The 19,470-nt window shown below is 30.9% G+C and overlaps 1 protein-coding gene across 6 annotated transcripts in view; it reads left to right on the top strand.

The window, feature by feature from the left end:
* Spock3 (SPARC (osteonectin), cwcv and kazal like domains proteoglycan 3) overlaps positions 1–11,752 on the top strand; it is a 411,971-nt gene extending 400,219 nt beyond the window's left edge. For all 6 annotated transcript variants that reach the window (XM_076852353.1, XM_076852352.1, XM_076852349.1 and 3 more), the window contains 4 exons: positions 5,246–5,467; positions 7,382–7,444; positions 9,837–9,974; positions 11,583–11,752. In XM_076852353.1, the coding sequence (XP_076708468.1) occupies positions 5,246–5,467; positions 7,382–7,444; positions 9,837–9,974; positions 11,583–11,752 (593 nt within the window). The remainder of the gene's footprint in view (positions 1–5,245; positions 5,468–7,381; positions 7,445–9,836; positions 9,975–11,582) is intronic.
* The last annotated feature ends 7,718 nt before the right edge of the window (positions 11,753–19,470 follow it).

Genomic DNA, 19,470 nt, shown 5'->3' with positions numbered 1-19,470 from the left:
CTAAGTTCTTAGGACTTCACTAAGTTGCTGAGGCAGGATTTTAAGTCAGGATCCTCCTGCCTCAGCCCCCGAGCTGCTGGGTTTCCATAAGTGGGCCACTGTGCCTAGCAGTTAACCAGATTTTCTCACAGACTTTACATAAAGAATTACCCATGCCATTGCCCCCCAAATTGCATTTTATTTGAATCTTAGTTTAAATATTTCATAGTTAAATGGTTTTCAAAAAGAGAATGATGATGTCATAGCTTTTAAAGAAATTAAGCCAGCTGATAAAGTTTACAATTCGTTTTTATAATTTAAGTCCATTTTGTTTATAAAAGATATCAGACCTCTGGAATATATTTTGTTCAGATGGACTTTGAAGTGAACTGAAAAACAAATTTATGACCATAGAAAACCACTCAGATAATAAAACCTTAAAATGGGTTTTTGGATAAGAAGATATGGAGCTGTGTAGTTCTGATTCTATTTATCATTACCTTGAAAATACTTGTTTGAGGTTTTGTTGAATAAGTGTATTTTACAGCTATTATAATTTATATACTTTGATTTGCTTCTATTGTTTAAATCTTCAGAAGTTATATAGGAGAAATACAACACCCAGTGTTTTCAAGAATATGGTTGCAATGGAGAATATCTACTTTTTTTCAAAGTGATATTGTATTTATTTTTCTTTTTCAATTTGGAAAGCTTCAGGACATCAGCATCATATGCAAAAATCCTCAGATTAACAGTCTGACTCAGATTATGACAATGTTATATTGTTGCTTTCTTACGCACCAAATGTTCTCAGTCAGAGAAAATGATGGAATTACTTAAACCCCTAGGGAAAATGAACACATTCTAATTTCTTACTAAGATATTGCTCTCTTTATGTCATGCTGTCTTCACATTGAGAGGAAGATTGAATTTGGAATCAGATGGCTTAAAAATAATGCCCCATTTTAATGCAATTAGGAGCCTTCTAGGTAGAGCAGAGAACTTCATCTTTTGAAAACAAAGGTTTAAAAAGTTCAAAGATAAATTTTCTTTTCTTATTTTAAGCAGTAAATTGAAAGATACAGATCATTGCTTGTTTTGGTGGTTCTAATTATTGAGACATCTTGCATTTTCTTCTTTTATTAGGTGGAAACTGTAACTCTGTATACTAAAATTTAATTATATACTTTAGTATTAAGAAGGTATTGTCTTAATCTATGGATGTTTTAATTTTATCAAAATAACATATTTCATATTAAATTGAATTATGTACTCCTATTTTACTAAAAGTATATTTATAAAAAAAGACATAAAGTAAATGACATTACAATAAACTGTTGTAATATGCTATTACAACATATTATTGAACTGGATCTTCCAGGAACCAAACTTTGATTAACTTCTAGTCCTTAGGAACTATATTATTCCAAACACTGAAAATTACAACTTGTATTGGAAATTTTAGAATTAGAAAGCATATTATTTCAAATTACAGAAACTGCTATTAGTATTAGAGAAATTTTAGGAAATTTAAGTAGATTGATTCTCACTGTGTGAATGAAAGATTGTCAAATTTATTACATTGTTTTCAATAAAGTGAGTACCTAACTTTCAAAATATGATCATCTAGGATATTCAGAATGTTGTTAAACAGGATTCTGAACCTACTATAAAGTGAAACAATATCAGCTCCCAAAAATATGATAGTGAGTAAGCTAAGTAAAGGCATCTATGTAGAAAAAATGAAACAAAATTTTACATTACATTCTTTTATTTCATGTATATTCAGTTTGTTAAAACATAAGAGTTTTTCTTGTCAAATTTTCACCATGCTATCATGAGTAGTTCAGAGACTCCCTGAATGTTTGGATAATGGGTGTCTTGGAAGCATCAAGAGGTGATAGCTAAAATCAAGGGAAAAACCTAAAAATAAAGGCAAACAAAGTAACTCAAGCCCATAATTATCTGAGATTCTTTAATGTACAAATGAACCTATCCACCACAGCTATTCTTCAACCATGTGCTAATCAATAAAAGGGCAATAAATTTTATGATATTCTTCTGACATATTAATGAATGTCATTTTCAACATATCACAGGAAGGAATAATATGTGTAACATTATATTTTTCCACTTTCTGTTTTTGTAATCTGTTTCAATTATACACTTAATATGTTTATTTTAAAAAACTAATAGTGAAAATATGTGAAGAGTATTAGCATCTGTTCACTAAGTCTATCTGATGCCTCCATCACAAGGTAAAAATTGTTAGCAGCTAGAGGTACATGGTTTTCTCACTTACCTCATTTTCATACAAACATATATACTCAATAAAAATACTTTTAATGTAGACACATTTTAGCATAATGAAATAATACTATATACAGAATGTGAGAGCCCGATTATTATTACTATTTTAATCTTATAACAGCACATTGTTTTCAAGTATTTTCTGATTGCATCTTTTCTATTTTTACTTTAGAGTAACTTTCTTAGTATTCCTTAAGAAAGCCTCTCTCAAAAAATACTGAACTTTTTATCTTTCCAAGTACATACTTTCCTGTGTTTAGAATATATTACTATGAGATCAGATTCTGGCATCAAATTTTGTTCTACTACCGAATTAAAATACCATCTTTCTGATTATTTAATTCAAGCTTATTTGGGCTGGATTTTCTTTTTACTTTCTATATATATATTAGTTTTTATTTCCATTGTTGATTTTTAATGTCATTTTGCTATGTTTACATATTATACTTTGTGTGATTTCAGTTCTCCTGAGTTGGGTAAGATGCATAATATGATCAGAATGTGTCTCATGTGAACCTGAAAAGAACTTGTATTCTGTTATTATTTGTTTGATTATTCACTCAATGTAAATTATGTAAAGATTTCTCATAACTGATCATGTTGTTCAGATCTTCTATAACCCTAATGTGTTAGGATCATTTGTTCTATTTATTGGTCATAAAAGATTGTTGCAATCTCCATTTATAATTGGGGTTTGTCCATTCCTCCATTTAGGCCTATTATATTTTTTCCTCAGGCATTTTTGGTTTCATTTTACATATATGACACATTCAGAATAATTATGTCTTTTAATTGAACTCTGTTATCATGTGATGTTTCTTTTTATAATGGTAACTTTCCTTATTCCATATTCAGATTTATTATTAATATGTTCAGTCTGACTTTCTTTTCATTAGTGCTTCATGATGCATTTTTTACAGCTTTTAATTTCAATATAGTATGTCTTTTTATTTGCCTTGAGGAAAATATACCTAAGTCTTCTTGTATTTTTATCCAAGCTGATATTCCTTGATTTTTAGTTAATATGTTTAAAGCACTTACATTTGGTTAGTTATCAACATGGTTTAATTGCAATCTACATTTTGTTCAGTTCTTTACTATTTTTAACTCTTTTTTGCATTTATTCTCCTCTTAAAATGCCTTATGTTAGATCAATTAACTATTTTCATGACTTCATTTGTTCTGCATTTTAGTTTGTTATTTTTATGACTTTTTAAATGTTTTTGATGGTTTCCCTGTGATTTACAACGTATAAATTTAATGTATCACAACATTCAAATCGTGGGTTTTTTTGTTCTTTTATCTATAATACAAGGACTTCCAACTTTAATTTCTCCCATTTTTAAAAAAAATATTTTATTTTTTAGTTGTAGATGGACAATATCTCTATTTTATTTTTATGTGGTGCTGAAGATCGAACCCAGTGCCTCACACATGCTAGGCAAGCGCTCTACTGGTGAGCCCAGCCCTCTCCCATGCTTTGTACTATTTTTTTCTACATCATTTTCCCCTTCCCTTCTCCTATTGGTATTTAATTGCATCTCTATCACACTCTTCTATGATGATCCATAGCTCTTGTATGTTCTCTTAACTTCTCCTTCTCCTATTTCTCTTCCTTCCACAGAGGTCTTACCCCTCTGCTAATGATAGAATTCTTTAATGGTCTAAACTGAGGATATTCTCCTGAATCTTTCCCAGGAACAACATTTTCCCAGAGTGTTGAAGATCCTTATCCATATTTTTAGAGTTAGCCAATATTTGACTCTCCTCTGGAATTTAAGTCTTTGTTCCATGAGGGACACAGGGATGATGGATGTAGGTAAGCCTCCACACCTTTCCTCCAGCAAATGCTTCTTCTCAGGTGACTTCCTTGGGTCTCTTTTCCTGCTCCATCTACCTTGAAAACATTTGCTGATGTCTGTGGAATAGTGTCAGTCAAATGGGATCAATCCCTCTACTTTTTGTGGCTTGCAAAGTTGAGTTCCTATCATGCTAACTCACACTCAGTCTTCAGACATTCCTTAAAAAATTCAATTTGATTTGTTTTAATAGCTACGTGACATCTGCTGTCTGTTTAGGGTAAGCAAGGGTTCTCATCCCGTCTCCTTTGGGAGGCACCTGTACTTTTATTTTTAGAATCTGTTTTTTTTTAAGGACTCAAAATACTGATATTACATCTGATGCTGTTTAGGACAGACACCTTAGTGACACCTTGGGCTTATCCAGGTTAACCCATCTTTGGTACCACATAGCTGAAATTCTGTCATTTCTCTATGCTCTCTCCCTACTCCCCAGTATGCAGTGCATCCTACTGCGCCCCCCAGAACACATTTGTAATTAATTGTAATAATTGCCTCTTGCCTCTTGAGGGAAGCAGAAAACAGAGTAATTGTGTAATAATACATGATGATTATTCTTTGGTCAACAGTTTTAACTGAAGTACCATAATCACCATAATTCTAGCAAGATACAGGGCATTGTTAAAGTTTTAATAAATTTGTGTTTATGATACTTGTGTGAAAATGGTATTTTAATTTCTTTTAATGGAAATAAATTTTAATTCTTTATAATAATAGTGTTATTCATATATATATATATATATATATATATATACATACATAAATATATAGATTAAAACATTTATCACAATAAACTTTATTCAGAAAAAGCTTGAATAGTAAAATGTAAATAATATTTAATTACAGTACTAACTGCCATTGAATGAATGATTAATTAGTACCAGATGCTTTCTGGTTAATTAATTCTCACAATTCTCCTCATGTTACTCTCTGCACTTTACTGTGAAACAAATTTCCCAAGATGAAATGTAAAGCCCTCCCTCTCTGACTATCCAGTAGGGACCATGCACTAATTACCTGTTTTGTTGATGTGTTTTTTTCTTTTGGGTGATGAGATCTTCCATATTTAGCTAACCATTTTCTTTCTTTGTATTTAGGATTTGATACCAGTATTTTGCCCATTTGCAAGGATTCACTTGGCTGGATGTTTAATAGACTCGATACAAACTATGACCTACTGCTGGACCAGTCAGAGCTGGGGAGCATTTACCTTGATAAGAACGAACAGTGCACCAAGGCATTTTTCAATTCTTGTGACACATACAAGGACAGTTTGATATCAAACAATGAATGGTGCTACTGCTTCCAGAGACAGCAAGGTAAAAGATGAGACACCTGTACATGCAAATAATAGAACTCCATTTCAAATTTTATGTAATCTTTCATGATGAAAGAAATAACCATACTCTATGCCTCATTCATTTCACTAGATTTTTTCTAATTTGTGTGTTTATAAAAAGAACCATAAGCAGCATGTTGAGCAAAGTAGCTCTGCTAAAAATGCAAACATGCTAAGTGAGATGAAAAATGGTAATTAATATTTTATATTAATGTACTTCATTATAGTTTCCATTATGAACCACCAAGAAGCACACAGAGATATGAGAACATAGATATTAAAAGTAATCATTAAAATTAATTTGCTATCTGCTTTGCCCATGGTATAAAATAAATGGGTTTTTTATCACTATACTGTGGAGTTTTAATGTTCTATTTTGTGATCATATTAAATGAGCTGAATGAACCACAGCATTTCCCATAAAGTTATTTTTACTCATTTTTATTTTGAAATGACTAAGTCTTTCAACCTTTACAAAATAGTTCAACCTTTCAAAAATTCACTAGCAAAGAAAGTGCTTCAATACTCTGGTAAAAATTAAGCAAGATGAAAAATTGAAATGCAGCTAGTTCCTTATATACCCTTCTTTATTAGGAATGCAAACCAAATATAAATTTGGAAACATGTGACAGAATCAAAGGAATTAGCAATTTGTACCAAGTGCATACAGAGAAATAGATCTAAAGTTCACATCACAATGAAGTTTTGGGAAACTTAGAAGATAATCCTATGTATAATTCTGACGCTAATTTAAAAACCTTGAAAAAAGTTTAATGTGATACACCTGTTCTTGCAATGCTTTTTAAGATTTTTGAAAGCTAATAGAATGAACAAGCTACTTTAAATTATGTCAATGATTATCATATTCCATGTAGAAATATGAAAACATTTTATAGGGATTTCTCTATCTAAATTACTTTTCAATATTTAGTGATAGTTTTATAAGTAGAGATCAAATGATTATCCTTAAATTGCTAATCAGGATTAGCTGAGTAGTGTAGCTTAACTGTTTATAAACCATTTTAAAGCAAAGTTTAAAAAATGGATTTACTGTGTTAAAATTTTAATTGAATGCATACATAAACACATGTCAACTTTACTGCCTATATGCTCTCTTGGTCATTAGACACTCCTAAAATTCTAGGCAAGCTTCAGTGGCACATACCTGTGTGTGAGTGTGTGTGTATGTGTGGCTATTATACACATTATACATTATGTTGTGACTATTTAGAATTTTCTATTTCTTTACAAATATCCTCTTTGAAATGATTGAGTTTGAAAAATGGACAAATGAGGAATTCCAAATTTATTTAAATGTTTTGTTTATTTTTAAAATCATTGCTTATCAGAAATTATGGTGTATTATGTCCTCTTTCTAAATTTTACATAATTTGGAGAATCTTGGTGACAATAGAAAGACCAAGGTACATTATTAACATTATGCAATATTAGAATTTATGAGTTTCTCTGACACATCTTAAAAGAAGTATCAACTTTTTTATAGATTATAATACTAAATTATTTCTCTATATCTTAGCAACTATTTTAAATGAGGGAAATTTCATCAATTGGTTAGAATTTCATTGCCAAGTAAGTTGACACTTTAATAGTACATGATGAGAAATATTTTCATCATATAATTGTTTTGCTGTTTTCTTTTGTCATCCAATTCAGTCATTCTAAGAAAAAACAAGATGATGGGAGAGTGATAACTCTCATCCCGGACACACAATCTATATGAACATTTATCTGTATAAGTAAGGAATATAACACAACCAATATGTCATGTGTCTTCTAAAAGCATGTAAAGACTAACTCAAGATTGATATCATAGAAGTTACCGATTCTCTGTTTGACTAAAATCCTAGAGGTGACATTTTTAATGTCATTACAGACCCACCTTGCCAGACGGAGCTCAGCAATATTCAGAAGCGACAAGGGATAAAGAAACTCCTAGGTGAGTCATAGCTCATTCTTCTGAAGGCTTTATTGCTTACATAAATAACCCCAGGGAAACAGCAACATGAAATCAATATTAATCCAACAAAGATAGACTGCACTAAATTTCAGCAACAAAATTTATGAACTTTTTGAAAGCCATTAAACTTACTTTTATTACCTCACCTATTGAAAGATATTATGTCTGTTTTATTACCCTAATATAATGTTCATTTTGAAAGTTATTAAGTAAAAAGAGATTTAAACAATAATAAAGTTAAAACGTCAGCAGAAACTTCTAATTCTGTGGTTAATAATGTAACAATTGATGGGTATACAGATAGATAAATATAGATATACACACAGAGAGAATATATAAAGCAAATATTTTAAAGATGGGGTGAAAAATGCTGAGTGTCTCAGAGAAGTTTGACTGTATTCTTTAGTGTTTTCATGAGTATTTTTGGCTATGTTACTTTTAGCAATGGAATGTATGTGTGGATGAATGGATAGGTAAACAGGTAGGTAGATAGACCGACATATAAATAGATAATTGCAAATTTTACCATGAGCCCCAAACTATTTGAATGTTTGGTAATCAAGACACCATCAAACCATTAACTTTGATTATTGTATGTTTCTTTAAGCTTAAACATTTTAAATAAAGTCTTCTTAGAATAATGCTAAATTCTTAAAAATTTACAAAATTAGTACATAGTTTCCAGAAATCCTTTACCCAACTTTTCCTAAAGATAACTTCTTACATGCACCAAACAATCAGAGCACATTTGTAAAAATCTAAGAAATTAATATTTCTATAATCCTGGCAACTACAAGGGTCAGGTTTTACTTGGATTACACCAGTTTTGTCACAGGTTTTCTTTTTGCATTTTAGTATATAAAGCAGGACAAAACTCAGGCAGTGTGTCTTTTAAGTATGCTAATACATTTGTCTACTTAGTTGCATGTAACTTCATGATGACTCTGGATCTAATTAATCTGTTTTACATTTTGATGACCTATCTTTGTAATTATAATATATATATATATATGTGTGTGTGTGTGTGTATACGTATATATATATATATATATATATATATATATATATATATATATATATAAAAACTAGCATATTTCTGTTATTAGTGTTCTCTCTCACTTTCAAAGTGAACTGGCATAAAAGACAAGAGTTTATGTCAAAAAATGCTTTAAAAGTAGTAAATATTGAAAATTTGATTTTCTTATTTTTTGTGGCCTTAGATCCATTGAAAATGTTTTAAAGTTTTCCTTATTGGAGATACTCCATCTGCTTCACTGAAAGATTAGTAGTTCAAATGAATTATAATTTATAAGTTTAAATCTACCACCTATTTATCATATCAAAATTGTAAAACTTATTGAGGGGGTAAAATTATGATCTAATATGGTATAAGAATAAATGGTTTTCATATTCTAACTATATATTTAAGGTTTTTTTTAAAAAATAAAAATGATGTTTCCATCATAGGAAAAAAAGTTCAGGAAAAAAAGAAAAGTTTCTAATTTTCTAGATCTCACATTCTAATGTTTAAGTATTTAGTGAGGAATGTGACCGTACTTATAAATTACTAACTAAACATTTATCTTTAGGAATATACCATATACTGTGCTATATATTATACAAATAAAATAAATATCTCTTTCTGACCATTCCCACTAAACTGTGTTCTACAAAACTGAGTTTAAGAGATGCTTATACAACAATGAAAGTCAAGAGAACCCAAACATTTCCAAACAGAGGATATGTCGTGTAGTTTTGAATGTATCTAATGATAATCTACACACATGCACACACACATGAGATGGAAGATATGTCATCTCCTCCAGTTTAAGAGAAGACTTCATATTGACAGCATATTTGAGTCTTAAAATGATACAATGAAAAAAAGGGATTCCAGTTGATATTAAAAGGCAGTGTGTAAGAAAGGTGAAACAGCATTAAATTGAGTGGTAATAGCTACGTGGCATGAAAAGATCTTGAAAAATATGAATGAAAACTTTGGAGAATGAAAATAGAAAGTTGTTAGTGATGAGATGATATAGGGTGTTGTACACCATATAAGTGCTCCCAATGATTGAATTGAGCATAGCATCACATAGTAATGCTGTACTATACCGCTGAAAACACTACACTTTCCAAAATGAATCATGTTAAGATGGTAGTTTCCTTAAAACGGGATATGAATCCATAAGTTATAATCAGTTCCTATGGCAATACCAGTGCCAGCACAACAGAGCACATACCTGTTTTCTTCTACAGGTGTCACTAGTATGTAGCCTGGAATACAGTGGCACTTCACCTGTGTATGTCTTAAGGCTTACTGGTAAAACACATGCGTGCATTTGTGGGTGACTGTGTGCATATTTCACAGGACAGTACATTCCTCTGTGTGATGAAGATGGTTACTACAAGCCAACACAATGCCACGGCAGTGTTGGGCAGTGCTGGTGTGTGGACAGATATGGAAATGAAGTCATAGGATCCAGAATAAATGGTGTTGCAGACTGTGGTAAGGAGAAAGGTCATTTTAATAATTACCAAGCACAATAGTCAATACTGAGATCCTCATTAATTTGTCTAAGCACTTAATGAAGACCTGTCCTATGCAGACAGGTTAACTGCTATTTGACATAGATTATTTAGGAAAATATAGAGTAAACAATGAAAGTAATCTCATTTAATCCTTAAATTCCTCTTCTACATTAATTTATTCTGTAACATTTTTAGTAGTTGTTGGTTTTCTATCCTGTCCAATATGATTAGATTTCAGTGAGATGTAGTACTCAATAGATATCTTATTTAATCTTAACATGTGGAGAATATTTCTTCATAATATGTAAGTTAAAGTGTTAGTACTACTAATTACTTCAGTTATCTTTGTTGCCAGTGGTGGATAAAATGTCATTTTTTGGTTGTGAATGAAAATTATATGAAGATGAATTGAAAGTGGACAAAAATTATTTTGGAAGCATGGACTTGTGAGATTTCTTAGCATTCTATTATTAAGAATATGCAGGAAATGGGAAAATAGAAACATTTTCTTCATATAAGATGGAAATTTCAGTGTGTGATGATTTCAGCCAATTCATAAACAATGAATTTTATTAATCGGATTTGTTATAATTAGCTACCAAAGAATTATAAGAATTAATATTCAGAAGAGGTAAAAATGAAGACACACTGGCACTTGAGAAGTTGAAAAGTGAACACATACTGAGATATAAATGAGCATTATTACCTCCAGAAAAAATATTAGCTATTTCTAAAATATTTTTTTAAAATACTTTAATAAATATTTCTTTTGTCAAAGTAAAAAATTCCCACCAATTTAGTGGCTCAATCTACAGAAATTTGTCATCTTGCCAATCCATCTGTCAGGAGTAGATCTCAAGTCTGTCTCACTAAGCTGAACATCACAGTATTAGCAGGGTGGTGCTCCTATTGAGACTCTTGAGGAAAAGCAGTCTTTTTGTCTTTCCTGTCCAGAAGTCACACACATTCCTTATCTCATGGAGACTTACCACCAAATTAAAACTAACTTTTCTTCTCTTTGTCCATTCTTCTGTAGTCATATCTCCTTTTGATTCCATCTGGGAAAGATTTATTGATTTTAAAGACCCAACTGACAGTTGGGGTCTTATGTATAAACTGGGAAAATGGACCCATTTCAAGTTATAAGAACCTAATCACATTTGCAAAGTTTCCATTTAAGTTATCATTTATAGGCTCTAGGGATCACGAAGTAAATATTTGGGGGAGAGGGACAATTATTCTGCTACCACACTTACAGAAGAAATTTTAAGCACTTTAAGATTCAATATCTCATGTGAACTTCCATAAAAACCAGACTGAGATCAAAATTACTGAACTAGAAATCTTACATAGCATACCTCAACAATAATTTTGCTATTAGCACACAAATTTAAAAAAAGATACAGTTTAACATGTAACAGTTTATCAAATAACTGATTTATTTCTCATCTTCATTAACGTGATGAGCAAATTAAAAATGTATTAATTTTCCTATTTTTCATTAGTATTTTATCTCTTGTATATATATATATATATATCACCCCAATACTCAGTCAAAATAAATATAATGCTTACTTATTTTTAGCTATAGATTTTGAGATCTCTGGAGATTTTGCAAGTGGAGATTTTAATGACTGGACTGATGATGAAGAAGATGAAGATGACATCATCACTGATAAAGATGAAATTGAAGATGATGATGAAGATGAAGGGGATGATGATGATGATGGCGATGACCATGATGGATACATTTGATTAAAGGCAGCTGAGGTCAATAAATTCTAAATTTGTAATATTGACAAAGTGATTGCCTATGGAGAATTACCTTGTTGCCCCAAAACAAAATTATTTCAAACCTCATATATATTTTGTATAATTATTTCAAATATGGCACAAAAAGTCATAGAAATTTATGTTTAAATAAGAATTATTTACTTTGAGTTTTTGTATGTCTTAGAGAAAAAGAGAACATATATGCAGTCTAGCCAGACAAAGGAAAGTGGTGGAGAGCTACTAAAATAAATTCTGAATAAGAACAAATTTTGCAAATGTTCCATAAAAAAATAACAACGAATGAGTGCTTGGGATGATGAGTGTTTTGTTTTCTGAAAGCCCAGTTTAAATTTACAACTTATAGTGACCTGATCCCCAAGGATTTTATAAAATTATGCATGATCCAGATCTTTCCAAAGTAGCATCAGGGTAACAGAGAGACCACATGGTAAAACAAAGTGACCATTGTAGAATCTTATTAAGGTGTTTATGTTAACAGTGACATTTTTAGTTATGAAGTTATTCTGAATATGATAGGATATTTTATAAAATGGCAAGAATGGAAAACCACAGATTCTTGAATGTTAGAAATTTAGTTGTCCTTTCTAATTTTTATTTTAAACTGAATGGCAGTCTTACACATATATATATATATATATATATTTTTAATATTCTTAAGCAGCATGACTTTTAGATATCTGTCTTTCTGACCAGCAATTTAGGGTACAGAATTTAGGAAGACAAAAGGAAAGATTCATTTTAACCATATTTTCACTAAAAGTTTTTCATTCGCCCCCAAGGTCAAATTTGAAATTCTTAATTCTAATTTTATGTTCTATTTTAGATAAATATTTGCATTTACTCTTAGAATTACGCCATTTTTGTTCATAGTGCTGAAGCTTAGAGAACGTATTGTATGGTGCCTTGCAAAAATAGAAATAGAAAGGGTTAGCATGCATACCAATGTAGGATATTAGGCAATATTTAAGCACACCTAATTAACAAATTAATACCAGTAAAGGTACTGCTGCTGGAATGAAGAAAATGGAATATCTTTCTTTCTTTTTTTCTATTGTTACATAATTACCATGTGGACTGGTTTATAATAATTGTGTGGAGTGGCATTTAAGATTTAACTGTAATAAAAATTACTTTAATTGCTATATTTAAGTTAGCATGTTAATTAATTGTGTAGACATTTTGGCACACCATCACTTTTAAGTATATCAGACCAATGGTTTTGTGCCCATAATAAAAAAGGAAAAATCCTGTTGAATATTACTCATTGGTATCTTTAATTTCAACAGTGGGTTAACTGTTTTCCTGGTATACTATTCATTGAAAGCAAAATTGGTGGATTCTTTCCATTTAATTTATACACTAAATAAAAACTTTAATGTTGAACTTACATAATATTTAAAGTATAATGCATTTTCTTTTCTACTGTTTATGTATAGTTTACAAAATAAAGAATCTTGTAACCAAATCAACTGTTCCCTAATGATTTTTTCTGGAGTATACGTGGTAGCATGAAGGATCCATAATCTATTCCCTGGTTTTTAAAATGAACATATCAGAAATTAGCTTGGAAAGTTTTCTGTGGTTTTTGAATTTCAAAATCAGAGCTCTTGACATCTTGAATATTGTTTTTCAATGGATGCCAAAAGTGATTTTTATTGTTGGTTTGTCTTAATAATTAAATTCATCTACTTAAAAGTAAATGATCTTCTTTGTTAAAGCAGTATTTTTAAACCCATTTTTTTGTGATATCAAACAATATATTTAGCTACATTTCTAGCATTTTCAAGAGTGTCAGATAGCATTGTCTCTTTTACAAATATATAGGCATAACAAAATACAACTGTGGATTTGTTGAGAAAAGATCAAAACAACAATTCTACTCACACATTTAACAAATTAATTCAAAATAACAGACATGGTGCTCTTGAAGTTAAACTATTTTCTAAATTGTCTCCTTTCAGACTCTCAGGAAAGCAACTAATTCAACAGAAAATATTAAACTTAAACATTAACATGAATGAACTTTATATACATCATTTTATGTACAAAATACACTTGTATGTATGTCTATAAAAATTCTATTTGTGACAAACTTTAGATCTCATAACCATACTTCAATTCATTTTAAATATTTTGTCTCAACATAATTGTACTTTTATATTTTTCATAAAATTATAAATACTGGGTATCTGTAGTAAGCTAGTCACTCTTCTCAACACTAGATATTCATCAGTGAACCAATAGTCTTGCAGTTAATATTCTAGTTTGAAGTACAGACAATAAGTCTATTTCCATTTCACACCACAATGTAGTTGATGCTCCATTAGAATAAATCCAACAGACATTTTCCCCCCTAGATTTAATTTAAATAGAACAAGATATTTTTAATCCAATTAAAACTCCTTGATAATAATACAAAATCCTAAGGGAGAATTTTTAATTAAAAGAATTAACTACCCTAATATTTTGTTCTTCTTTAAGTTGATTCTGATTAATAGGCATGAAATCATGCTAAGGTGAGACTTCAAGCAACATTACTCCAGTGTTATTTTGGAAAAGACACATGCAAGTCAAAAACTGCAGGATATTCAGGATCACAACAAATTAAAAATTAATACTGATGAAAATAGTAGAAAATTTAAAAAATCAATTGATTCTGATATATCATAAATCTAGTAGATAAAATTATAAATGCTTTCTTATTTTTTATAGACAGCACAAACATTTATATATGCTGCATAATGCCATTTGGAGAATTAAGCTTAAAATAAACATGAAACATTTTAATATTGATCAAAATTATATGTGGTCTAAGACAAACCGTGTTCCTGCCAATCATTTAATAAAATAAAATCCAAGAATCCATAACCAAGAATATCCTAATTAATTAGCAAGACAATTATTAAGAGGGTATGCATTTTTTATATTAACCTAAAGAAGATATGAAAATAACTCATAAACATTGATCCTGTTTAATTAAAGCAGTGGCTCATTTAAAGCCAGTTTAGAAGATTGCAAAAATAAACAACTGATTCATAACAAATATTTTGATGAATTGTTTATATGAAATCAATGCCTCAGCTACATGCAGCAGATCATTCAGGACCCTGTACACAGATCACTTTTTGAGATGCCTAATAACAAGATAAAACATATAGAACCAAACCACATCAAACAGATCCTCTAAAGAAAGTGAGTTTATTTTGCCTGTTACATACTCACACATTTACACAAATGATTAGTCCATTTTTTTTTTCTTGCAGTTAAGAAAAATGACTGAATTGACTCACATTTATTTCTCTTATCTCTTGTTCAGTATGAATGAAAAGAACTGGACTATATCACAAGTTTTTCAATTGAAATAAAAGGAAAAAAAACATGAGTCTAGCATTTTTAAGTGCATGAAGATGTAAATAGCTGATGATGATGTGAATTCCCTGCAGTTTATTCTTTTCAACATTGTTTTAAACATAATAGTTGACACTGAGGTGAATATAATGGAAGAAGACATTTTCGTTCCTTCTAGTACACATTTTTATACTAAACAATATTAGCTTTTTACTCATCTTTAAAATATTTCACCAATTATAGCTATACTTCATAAAATCTTTATCAATATTTGAGTCAATTTACACCTCAAAAAGAGCATCTTAAGCATTAACTCTGTATGGGATATATGTCATCCCTCCTGGGGCAAGGCAATTTGAAAAAGTCTTTCTGTATAATGATTGTTTTCTCTGCTCAGTTGTGTATAATTTGTTCTATCTTTGTGGAATTTCTCAGTGTCCTTATACAAATCTTAGCTAGCAAAATTAGGATAAATCAATACATAATAAAACATGATTTAAAGTGACAGTAAAAAGCTGTAGGTGAAAAATCTAGTTGAAAACAATAAGAAAAAAATTAGTAAATTTATATAATTATACCCAGATTCACTAGTTCAAAGGCATCCTTTAGGATTTATTTTTAATATATTTTTAATGGTAGGTCACCTTCTTGATATTTAGAAACATAAACAAACACACACTTGGGTTTAGAGTCTTGCCATGTCATGCATTTCTCACTTGTTGAATGCAGTTTAATATATTCATCCTATAAGATTTCTGTGAAGGTTACATGTGATACAAATTCAAATCAAGAGCTTTTCTGTCACATATTAGGTGAGCGCTGATAATTTTTTCAAGTCTTTAAAATAGGTTAGTAAAAGTAGTCTTACTGAAGTTTGTAAGACATACTTCCAAATTTATTTTTCCAGTTTTGTTTATCCAAATAAATTACTTAGCTTATAATACCCTTATATAACAAAAAAGTGTCATAGTGCTTGCATCATAGGATCAGTCTGAAGATAAAAAGAATTAAGTCATGGTGTCTGGAACACAGTAAATACCAAATAATTGCAATTTGTATTGCTACATGTAGAAGTGTGGTATTCAAAATCACATTAAGATATGAAAAAATTAATTCCAAACTTGAAAGTCTTAGTGTTAGATTTACTATGGATTTCTTAATTGTTAATAAATATATTTCAAACTAATATTTGCCACGAGTTGTGTACTTTTGCTATATGTACTGTATTTTGAATGGTACATGGATTAAATACACACAGTGATCTAATAGCTGTGTACTTTTTCTCTTGCATTTAAGATAAAGATTTGTAGAAATCACTGGCACTAATACCCATGTCCCCTCTCCTTCCTTGGCATATGAGGCAACATCCTTTTTTTTCCCTACAATCAGGTTGAGGTCTTACAACTAGTCCTGACTAACTGTCAGCTGAAGTAACTTGTGTGTTGACTGGCAGGGCAGATCACAACCATCAGTTTATACACAGTTGGGATTAGTGACAAGCTGTGTGTTTAACCTGTTTTCCCAGTTCCACTGGTCATTTCATAGAGTCATGCTTCTTCCATATTAAAAATTGCTATTATTACATAAACCTTATTCCTTATTCTTATATCACATACAGCATGTTTGAAAGTCAAATTTCTCCAAAGTGAAGCACTGGCACTAGTTAATATACTTATGTTTTTTGGGGGGGAGGGGGGCGGTGCTAGGGATTGAACCCAGCGCCTTATGGATGCAAGGCAAGCCCTCTACAAACTGAGCTATATCCCCAAACCCCAATATACTTATGAATGGAAGGAATTTACATAGCAGTATAGGAACAGCAGTTTCTGGAGCCAAATCATTGAACTCAGTCTTGTATTGCTTTCTGACATTGTGCAAACTCTCAACTTACTTTACTTCAATTTATTCATTTAAAACAATAAAAACTAGCATTAAGATTTATTTTATAACTTCATGGTGGAGGTTCAAAGAGAATCCTAATAAAATATCTACCTCAAAAACTTAGCTATATTAAAAAAAAAAAACTAAGAAAAAAGAGTAGGCATAGTGGTAAAAACCTTTGGCATACAGTTTGACTCCTGGGTCTTGATATTGGCTCTGTGGCTCACAGACATTAGGCAAGTTACTTCTCATCTTTGTGGATCAGTTGCTTCATCAGTAAAAGAGATAAGATATTAATTCCTATCTCACTGATTCAGTAAAACTATAGGAATTAACACAAAAAAAAAACCATAAAAAAAAAAAACACTTAAACAGTACCTGGCTACTTAATAAGCACTAACTAATAGTAACTATTAAGAAAAGAAGAAGAAAAGAAAAATCTATGATACATAGAGTCATCACATTTTTCTTTTCAAATGAGAATACAGAGAGTTTTATCTTGGTTTCTTTATAGGAAAACTATTCCAGGTACATTAGATAACCTCTAAAAATCACCAGGGACATCAATGTAGAAACCAAAGTACAAACTCAGCACCAACTCCCTTCCTTCTTTCCTTCCTCCCTCTTTCTTTACTTTGTATGTGTGATTTGGGGGATGGAACCTAGGGCCTCACCACTAGAACACAGCACTCTAGTGTTGAGATGCACCCCCAGGCATCTCAGTACTGTATCAGGTTAACTATCTTTTATTCTCTCACAAAAGTTCTCTCTTAAAAATGTACTTTTTATTGAAGAGATAAACTTTCAGACATTGATTATCTATAGTTTAAGATATCCTTTCCAAAACAATAGGTGTTTATAAAAATTTCTTAATATAATCTTCCCATATCAGTAATTCTTGGTGTGTTTTCAATTGGGTTGTCAAATAATGCTAACTTTCATGAGAGTTTTTAGTCCCTTTGAAGGTAAGATTTAGAAGTCCCTGAATTGAAATAAAAACAATAATTAGATTCTGTAAATCTGTTTCAGAATTTAGTAGAGGTTGCACTAAAGTGTCATTTTGAATTTAGACTAAAAAACATAAATTTTGTGGAAAGCTTTAAAAATAATTTAACATTTTGTGGGAGGAGAAAAAAGTAGAGGTAGAACAAATAGGGGACAGACAGATGATGAGAATGATGGAAATTGTGGTTAACAGGATTATTCTATAAAATGGGGCTATGATGTGCTGACCCCCACATGCTGTCTTATTCAAGAAGCAAGTTACCTGAAGCTCTGTCTGGCTTAAATAGACAGGATATATCACATTCCTCAGCAAACTACTTGTTATCTGCAGGAGAAATGCAGGCTCCAAATATTGTCAATAAGAGGAACCCAGGTTATCCTGGAGGGGGAGACTTTTATGACCCTTTTCATACATCAAATCCTAAAATTCATGAAGATAGGAATAATTCATCCTAACCATAAACTCTGTACGGATTTATAGTTTGGCATGAGCCAAAGTGACCTAGAGGGCTCATGATAGTGGGGATTTGAAAGTCTGATGTCATTCGGCTGTCAATCAAAAGGCAAGAGGCTGACCTGGGTAAAACTCTCTGGTAACTTCTCTGGGATCCCCAGTAAAATTGGAATGCAGGAGATGCACACTCTCTTCTTTCGTGGGGACCCACTCTCTCCCTTGAGATTGTCCCCTTTCTCTCTTCCCTGTGCCTTTAATAAATTCATTCCTTTTACTCTGAGCAACATGTCTTAAATCTTTCTGACTTGATTGCAAGAATAGGACCTTGAATGGGGGGTTGAAGCAAGGAGTCTTTGCACTGCCTTCATTTCCCAAAGCACCCCAGCCCTGTAACTGAACTGTGAGAAGTATGGAACGTACACTTTAAATCTTTGAGCAACCTCAAAAAAAATATGTAAGTCCATGACATTAATCATTTTACACTTGTAAACAAACTGAAAACTTTCATTTCAACATATGAATAAATATTAGTATGGAAGTCTGCCATTATTGTTAAGCTAATTCTGAGTTTAATTTAGCCAGATACAATTTTTATATGACATGTAAATATTTAACATTTTTTCTCTTTTAGGATAATGCATTCCAGGTGTTCATCATTTTCACTCTAAACAAGAGACACTGTTTCTGAACTAATTTAACCATCTAGAGAAAGACAGATAGGAGATAAGGGGAAAATACCCATTGCTGTAGGATAAATTTGTGGAGAAATGAACAGATAGAAACCTTTAAATTGGACCTCACTTTATTCTTATAAATTAAAATGACATCAATAAATTTTATATATGGTAATGGTAAATTATTTGTCAAGGTTGGTCCAGGCAGCCCTGTAAATCATAGACTGTGGAGGCTATTGGCTTATGAATCAAAATATATATTTGAAAGACCTCAGTTTTAATAAGAGGAGTAGTGAGTATCCCTGTCACTCTTGGTT

The sequence above is a fragment of the Callospermophilus lateralis genome, chromosome 4, assembly GCF_048772815.1.
Source record: "Callospermophilus lateralis isolate mCalLat2 chromosome 4, mCalLat2.hap1, whole genome shotgun sequence".
NCBI classification, from domain to species: domain Eukaryota; kingdom Metazoa; phylum Chordata; class Mammalia; order Rodentia; family Sciuridae; genus Callospermophilus; species Callospermophilus lateralis.
The sequence above is the reverse complement of the archived record's forward strand: the minus strand, read 5'-3'. Positions and strand labels throughout refer to the sequence as shown.